Genomic DNA, 9,284 nt, shown 5'->3' on the forward strand with positions numbered 1-9,284 from the left:
CGCTTAAGGTCTTCGCGAGTTGGTTCAAAACCAAGTCCGAAAGTATCCAGTTCAGGGAGGCCAGGTAAGCCCATGTGTTTAGCTATTCCTTTCTTCTTTCCTAGAGTCATTCCAGGAAAATGTCCTTGCTTTCTTAGGATAGCATTCGTTGTCATGTTTGAGTGGAGGTCGTAATGAAGAGGGGTCCTTTCATCTTCCTTTATTAAGGAGACCTCTTCGCTAAAGCCCCACAAATCTTCATCATTTTCATCATGTTCCACATTAATTAGTGGATTTTCTACTGTTTTGATTCTCATAGATGAAGCATCAATGGTAATTGGAATGCCTCCAACTATGGCCTTTACTTGTTGATGAAGAGATGAAGGGACGGCCTTTAAATCATGAAGCCAAGGGCGTCCCAATAGCAAGTTAAAAGATGCTTTGATATCTACTACTTGAAATGTAGTGGCATGCTCAATTGCACCTGCCGTTATATTCATGGTAATTGTCCCTAGTGCTTGACGACGTGAGTTATCATAAGCTCTTATGCCTTGAGTTGATGGGGATAATTCCTCATCTCTTATTCCCAACATCCTTGCGGTTCTGAGTGGGCACACATTAATTGCTGAACCGTTATCCACAAGAGTCATGGGGACATTGATTCTTTTGCATATGACTGTGAGGTTTAGAGCTTTATTGTGTTTGTCACCTTCCGGTGGTAGATCCTTATCCGAAAAAGTGACTAAATTGATTGGACTTGGGAGGTCACTCGTGAGGAAGTTAGCGAGTCCCTCAGGAGTAGTGTCCGAATCTATGCCTACTTTAGCCAGCGCATCCATGACTGCAACTCTATGTTCCCGAGATGTGGCTAAAAGTTTCCATACATTCATTTCCACTTTAGTCTTTTTTAACTGTTTTACAACATCGTTGTCTTCTATAATAGGCACGGGAATTTGCTGAATAGAAGGTATAGGTTGTGTTGAAATGGGAGGCTGTATTCTCCCGGACCTAGTGAGGACATCTATGGGTGAATCTTCCTCGTCCCAAATGTCACTTACTGGGTATATTGTTGATAAAGGAGTTTCTTCAATGTCTTTAAGGTAAACATCTTCATCGTCACTGTCCCATACTCCATTAATCATGGCATCTTGTGGAAGTTGAACTAATTTCTTCTCATCAATCAAACGTTGAACCAAGTCCTTAAACTTGAAGCATTGTTCTATTATATGTCCCCCTGATTGATGATATGAACAATAATATTTGTCTATTCTTTTCAGTGATTCAAATGGTCTTGGTTCGAGAGGTTGAACTTTACCATTCTCGAAGAGCATTTTGAACATGTTTGTGTATGACGTCCCAATTGGAGTATACTTTCTATTATTCTTTTTGGGAGTGTCAATTACTTGGAGAGAAAAAGGTTTCTTTTGTTTAGGTGGGGGTCTATTTTTAAGTAACTCATTTTTCTCTTTTATAGCCTCAAAGGTTTGTGAGATCAACTTTTTCAATTCTGTCAATATTAATGTCAATGCCACTACTTCTTGCTTGGTTGCAGGTTCCTGGCCATGGAATTCGAGAGCATCTTCGAAGATTTCTTCTTCAATGGTCTTGATAGGCTCTATGAGGCTAGATGGATCCTCTTGGTTTTCTTCGTCGGAAATAGCTAAGGAATCCGACAGCGGTGCGGTATTGATACTTGGTTTCTTACTTGCAGGAGGCAATGGGAGCTTGTTACTATCGATCAAGTCTTGAATGGCTTCCTTTAGTCTCCAACAATTTTCTGTAGGATGACCTCTACCTTGGTGATATTTGCAATGTGCATTTGGGTTCCAGCTAGCCGTTCTCCTTTCGACAGGTGGGTCCCCAAATGGTCCAATAGGAGTTATAAGACCTTTTGCATGTAAGCGATCAAATGCGGTGTCATAACTCATGCCAATAGGAGTATAATTCTTTCTAAATGGTTTATTTTGTCCTTGATTATTATTCATTGCCAAAACTTCATTTAGAGGAAAAGTGCTAACATTATTTGAGTGGGTAGATTTGGATGAAGAAGGATTGTCGTTCTTCTTATTTTTCCAGCCACTACTTGAGTTGTTATTAGCAACTTTTTGTTTAGCAAGGTCATCTTCAATATTAATTCCAATATCATATACAGCTTTGAAAGTGTTTAAGTTGCTTTGGTACTTAAGGTGCTTAGAGTATTTTTATTGGAGGTTCTTAATGAACATCCTAACGGATTCCTTTTCACTAGGCACTTCAACCATTTTTGCAGTAGTTTCCCTCCATTTATTAAAGAAGGAGGTGAAACCTTCATTTTCTTTTTCTTTTAGCATTTCTAATTCTCTATGATCAGTTTCAATTTGTATATTGCATTTATACCTTTCAATGAAAGCGCTCACAATAGATTCCCAACTAGAGGTTTTTTCTTTATCAAGTGAAAAGTACCACTGTTGACATACAGCTTCTAAGGATAATGAAAATACAGAATGAAATGCTTTTCTATCTATCCCCTTAATACTCATTACAGTTTCAAAAGCTCTTAAATGAAAATAAGGATTGTCCATAGCCTTGAACTTAGGGATATCATTGGGATTGAACTTTTGTGGGAGAAGGTCCTTATCCACCGAGACCCCTTGGGAGCTAATCTCTTGAAATCTAAAGTCGCTGGACAATTTGCCCAAGCTTTCCTGGATTAGGTCCATTTGATTTTGTTTTTCAGGATTACTTATTTGCAACGATAGGTTTTACAGCATTTCAGCCAAGTTGGCTACCTGTCCCTTGACTTCATTAAGTTCTTCTTGACTAGCCATTGCCTTCTTAGCTTTCCTTTTCCTACCGACTGGTTTGTTAAAAAGTAAGACTTGAACAAAAGTGTTGTCCTTGATTAAACGCCCTTCCTTTCTTGACCACGCGCTGTAATTTAAACCATATTTGTTTTAATACTCGACTCTAATTGACTTGACTTTATGTTCAAAAGATTTAAAAGAAAAAGTGAAAAAATGGGGTATATATATTTTAAGGGAATTTAAAAATTGGAGGATTAATATCCGACTTACCCCCCTAAAAAAAATGACGGAAAACACGCATTCAAGACTCTCTAGACATGGTCATAATGTGACAAACATGTTATGTGTGTGCTTTATGTGTATGTGAGTGACATGCTTTGACTACTAGTGTATGACCATGGGACTTTAAGTGCCTAAACTCAATTAAAGACTTAAACATGTTTTGAACCATTAACAAACTGATTAATCCGATTAGTAGACTGTTAATTGGACTCGTCGTGGTGACTCGAGCAAGAAAACTGGACTGTCGCTAAAACAACAGGACTGTCGCTAAAACAACAGGACTGTCGCCACGGTTTAGAGCCTGTCGCCACGCGACAGACGCTAAACTGCAGCGCCACAGTCCAAATTCCTGCGCCATTGCTGGAACATTAATCTGGACTATTTCCAGTAATTTTACTCTAAATGGACATGCCTAAAGTCATATTAAGTCGAATTGATTAATTTATTAGCCTTTAATTAATTCAAAATTAATTAATTAATTAGACAAAGTCCTTTTAGTCATTAGTCAATTTATTTAGTCTTAATCACAAGTCAAACAAACGGTTAGCACATATATAATAAATACAAGCAAGGGTGCACAAGTAGTTCACATAGTCACAAGATGAGTTTGCAACCTAACCATGGCTCTAGTTCTCTAAAGTTCGAGGATATGGGTTAAGTCAAAAAGGTCCATGGTTAAGAATCCATATGCATTGCACACAAGCCTACCGGGAGGGTTGGAGCGAATGGACAGGATTCCGCGAGTGCGTGATGAAATCGAACTCGACTCCATGGTTTGGTGGATTCACAAACATTACACGTACCCAAATCTGAACTTTGCACATGATAGTGGAATATTCCATTGGGCAGGTGAAGCAGGAACCCCCAGAGGGTTATTTCCATATGTAGAACACATATGGGTTCAGAAAAGTGAGAAAATGACTCAATCAATAAGAAAAATCAAGCCAACAATGCTAGAAATGGTCAAAGCAAGAAGGCAGACCCCTGGCTCGGTATTGGAAGAACATGGCGCCAGACTACAGGGACTGTCGCCGCAAAAAAGCTTCTGTCGCCAGGCGACATAAACTTTTTACGGGCGACAAGCCCTGTTTTCTAGACGCTAGTTCCTACATGCCTTGGCAAGTTTCTGTGTTCTTCGAATTTACCAGATTTCGCATCATCTTTTCGATTCTAGTCATGAAAGATATTTCTCAAATTTCCTACGTGTAAAATTCCTATGGATTGACTCATGGGGTGATCCCATGAGGACCTTTTAATGCATATGACAATAATGTTAATCAAATCACGCACATGAAATACTTAGAATTTTTCGAGTCTCATCCGCTCATTCTAAATAATTGCCAAAATTAAATAAATTTCAGGAATATAAATAGAAATCCTCCCCAGTGGAGTCGCCAAAAACTGTAGGGAATATTTCAAGCATTACGATAACCCCAAACTTGAACCCCACTGTGATCATACACTAAAGTACGGTGGCGTTCCAAAGGGAAAGAAAAAGAGCAAAAAGAGTCGCCAACAAGTTTTAGGAACTTGTAAACCCAAAAGACAATCCAAAAGGACCATCAACTACTCCATAAGGTCTTGAACCAAATAGGGTCCGGGGATGAGGGTACGAATCCAATCTACAAAAGAAAGGACCCGCCCTATAAAATAGGCCTCTACTTTGTTCTGCTCGTATTCATGCGCGCTTTTCGAATAACATACAAACATTATATTAAACCTACCCTGTTTAATCTATGTTGGTTGAAATTAATGCACAAATAATACTATTATCGGCGATCACTTGAATTAAAATCACATTAGCCTAAACCAAATTATTAATTATCTTATTAAGCGTGATTTCAAGTACAAATTCCCTTTAACAATCATAAAAGACGTGATCAAGCAATAACAATAAAATATAAATCAAGCAACATAATAATAAATCAATAAACAATAATGATAATAGCATGATAAGGCATAATAAAGCTTGATAATAATAGCAAGATCCTAGGCATGATACTAACAAGGTTAATAACCAATCCCTAGCATGTCACTAAGCAATAAAGATCAAAGCTTCAAACCTAACATGGTACTAACATGATATTAGAAAGAGTAAAGGCATCCTAAACATGATACTAGAAAGCATAAAAACATCCTAACGTGATACTAGAAAGCATAAAACAATAATAAACATGCTTTCTACATTGAAAGAGAGTAATAAGATTACATACTTTGAAGCCTCGTACCTCTTTCTAATAACAAAATACACAAGTTAGTAACTTCAATGAAAATAATAAAGAATAATTAAAGAATTAAATTATAATCAAATTAAATAAAGTTTAGACTAGTTTTGGACCAAACCCTTAGAAATTATCAACCTTTCACGTCTAGGGCGAAGGCAACTTCGAACTTGGCTAAGAGACTCTAAATCTTGTGAATGCGGAATATTGTGTTTTGTAAAAAAGCTAGTTTAGAAAGAGAGAGAAAGAAAAGAATTCAGTAATTCTTGAGAGAATAAAAAACAAGAAATAAGGAATAATTGAATGTGAATTGATAATTGTGAATGATTTCTGAAAACAGGGATTCGGACGCTATTTATAATGAAAATAATCCGGAAAAACATAGAATTTGATAAGGAATAAAACTCCACGCTGTCGCCAGGAATTAACTCTGTCGCGACGCGACAGGGTCCGTCGCGCGGCGACAGACTTGTCGTTTGGCGACAGCCTGTATTAGCGTGTTTTTCTTCACGCGGAATCCGATCTTTAATCAACTTGATCTACGGAATCCGTACAGAAGATAAAATATATTTTTAAGATAACAAAACGATATTTTATTCCAAATAAAAATCTATTAAAAATAATTAATTATTAAATCTAACAATATTAGAATTAAAAGGAACCTTCTAGAAACTTCTAGAAAACTATAATTAATCCTAATAGTTTTAGGAATAATAATTATCATTAGGCCCTCCTCTAGATCATTGGACCGCATTTAAAATAATTAACCAGGCCCAATTTAGTATTTTGGCCATAACTTCCTCAATATTCATCGGAATCGATCTTATAATATATCGTTGGAAAGATCTTTTCAAGCCCCATCCAACTACACTATTATTGGACCTTTATCATGGACCAAACGTAAACTGGTTCGGCTATTTTCCAATAAAATCATTTTCAAAAACAGAGAGAAATTTTTTTTATTAAAACTAAACCGCATCACTCGACTTTCAAACCACTTTCACCTAATTCGATAATAACACAACGTGAAAGGCATTCATCACTGGGTTTGGTTTTGGGGAGACACAAATGGGTGTCTACAGAAGCCCCCACTTTGACTGAGTTTGGAGAAACTTAAGTTTCAAAAAACGAGAGTCAAAGTATCGATAGGGACGGAGAATGATTCAAAACGTTTTGCGATTCCAAATCATTCTTATAACGCCGATACCTGCAAACTAATCATTAGTTAAAACAGATAAAAGAGGTAAGAAACGCGTATCTTGCACCGTCGAGCACACGTCTCTGGAGTAACCGTTTGCTGTTGCTTCATATGTTGTTTGTGACAACACCCACAGTGCCTCGTGAACGCCATCGTTGAAGATAACCATATGTCGTCGTCTTCAATATTCTTGGTAACAATCCTCCACAGTATTTCGGGAACATCGTCGAAAATAACTGTATGTCGTCATTTCCAGGTGTGGTCGTACGTCGCCACGGCAGTACGTCGCCGCTATAGACAATCTCTTCTTTACCTTGAGGGACCGTCGAAGTTGACCTTGCTTCGCCATCTCCACTATTTGTGACACTACCCCTGAAAATTGAAAACTTAAATAACCCCTTAAAAAATCTTAAGTAACCCCTTACAACTGAACTAAAGTAACCCCAGAAAATTTAAGTAACCCCTTAAAATCGAAAACTTAAGTAACCCCTTAAAATTGAAAACTTAAGTAACCCCTTAAAATTTAAAACTAAAAACTAAGTAACCCCTTAAAAAAAACTTAAGTAACCCCACAAAACTTAAGTAATCCCTAAGTATCCAAAACTTAAGTAACCCTTGAAAATTTGAGTAACCCCTTAAAACTTAAAACTAAAAACTTAAGTAACCCCACTAAACGTAAGTAATTTCTGAAAATTTAAGTAACCCCTTAAAAAACTTAAGTCATCCCACAAAACTTAAGTAACCCCTTAAAACTGAAAACTGAGTAACCCCACGAAACTTAAGTAACCTCTTAAAACTGAAAACAGACGTAACCCTTTAAAACTTAAAACTAAAACTTAAGTAACCCCTTAAAAAAACTTAAGTAACCCCACAAAACTTAAGCAAACCCTGAAAATTTGAGTACCCCCTAAGTACCCAAAACTTAAGTAATAACCCCTTAAAACTGAAAATTTAAAACATATGTAACACCTAAAAACTTGCTTTCTTATGAAAATATGTTGTGTTTTTGTCGCCATCTCGCATTTCATTTGCCCGGGCCCAAGCATACCAGACTCCTCAAGTCTTCTAAGCTCACCAATTTCGGTCGATAACCTATTACAAGTAGCCAACATAACAGCATCAACCGCACATCCCTGAGCCATGTGTAACTCACCCTCGAGCTTCTGTAGCTTTTTCTTCGTATTCCCAAAAGCCTTAGCAGCCCACTTCTTCAAATCTTCGGCACAAAGAGCAATTCGCATATGAAGAGATAAACCCGAGCTATTCTTCCATGCCTCTGACACAACATTTTCAAAATCATCTTTGGCAAGCCACGTACTCTCAAACCGAAATAATTTCCCTTTCCTCGAAATAATTCAAATTATCCAGTAAAATAGGAGAGTGATCCGATTCTTCTCTAACAAGATGTTTCACAAAATAATTCGGGAATAGTTCACACCAACTATCATCCCCTAAGAACCGATCAAGCCTTTCCCTCACCGTTGTTTCCATTGTCTTCCCCCTTTTCCATGTAAAGATACTACCACTATACCCCAAGTCCCTAAAACCACAATCATCAATAGCTCCGCGAAAAGCATCCATTAGGGACTCCCTTCTAGCCACTCCCTCATCCTTCTCTTTCATACTCACAATCTCATTAAAATCCCCAAACATGATGCACGGAAAACCACATTCAACCTTGAGATTTCTCATCATCTCCCAAGTCTTATGCTTATTTTCCGTCTCTGGCCAACCATACACACCAATAGCTTTCCACCATGGCACACCATCCGGCTTACAAACATCTATCGCAAAATGATGAGTGGAATAGGAAATAGTATTAATAACACCCCCCCACCAAAAACCCATACCACCGGATCTACTAGTACTACTAATTCAAAAACCATTATCAAAACCACACCTCCTTTTAATTTTCTCTAGTCTACTATCATCTATCATAGTCTCCATTAAGAACACCACATCCGGCTTCTCTCTCCAACATAAGTCCCGGAGAGTCCTCTCCGCCCAAGGGTTGCCAATCCCTTGGACGTTGTAGCTCAATATTTTCATTGTTATTCGAGGGAGTGGGCAACACCAATTCCCTCTACTTGGATTTGACTGTCCCCGACAATAGTAATACCCTCGGTTTTCCTCCTCTTCTCCACAACACCCTCCCCCATCACCCCCATACTACTCCTTTTTTTATTATGTAAGCAGCCTCTCCCACACTCCCAGACCCCGCCAACTCAAGACAACCCCCATATTCTTCCTCCATTCTCTTCCACTTTTTATTACTAGTTCTACCACCACTCACCTTAATTTGTTGATCCCCACATACGCCTACATCCCCCATCATAGCCCCCTTCCCTACTACATCCCTATTCCCCACATTATCATTATTTTAAGGAACCTCCATGTCCCCACCATCAATATTGCCAACATTATCATTCCCCCCCCCCACATTGAACCCCACTCTACCAGAAACATTCCCTTCCTTCTTTCTACCCTCATCATCATCTAACAAAACTTGATCCCCAACCCCTATAATATTTTCAACAGATTTTTGAACCACCCCTTCAGTAACACTTTTCAGGCGCAACACCTTTCTCATACCCTACTCATCGTACACTAAAACCAGAGTAGCTTCTCTAGCTTTTGGGATTACTTGACCATCTGCCTCTTTCTCACGCATGAAGATCAGTTTTCGAGCTTCCCCCACAAGACCGAGCTTAATTTGTTTTAGAGTAGCACCTTTTGAGCCTCCACCCCTACAAACGGTCTCTAGATTTTCAGACCATAACCTTTCCTTCTCACGCATAGTATAGGATTTTTGTTGTTGCT

The 9,284-nt window shown here is 38.3% G+C and overlaps 1 protein-coding gene across 1 annotated transcript; it reads right to left on the reverse strand.

Annotated features, from left to right (window-relative positions):
* Positions 1–7,254: 7,254 nt before the first annotated feature.
* LOC145588948 (uncharacterized) lies at positions 7,255–8,513 on the reverse strand. The gene is made up of 5 exons (XM_081645531.1): positions 8,348–8,513; positions 7,903–8,248; positions 7,513–7,808; positions 7,352–7,407; positions 7,255–7,260 (listed from the first exon to the last, which is right to left on the reverse strand). The coding sequence occupies exons 1-5, from the start codon at positions 8,511–8,513 to the stop codon at positions 7,255–7,257; spliced, it is 870 nt and encodes a 289-aa protein (XP_081501657.1).
* Positions 8,514–9,284: the final 771 nt, after the last annotated feature.

Source organism: Chenopodium album, chromosome 17 (genome assembly GCF_948465745.1).
Source record: "Chenopodium album chromosome 17, dcCheAlbu1.1, whole genome shotgun sequence".
Lineage (NCBI taxonomy): Eukaryota > Viridiplantae > Streptophyta > Magnoliopsida > Caryophyllales > Amaranthaceae > Chenopodium > Chenopodium album.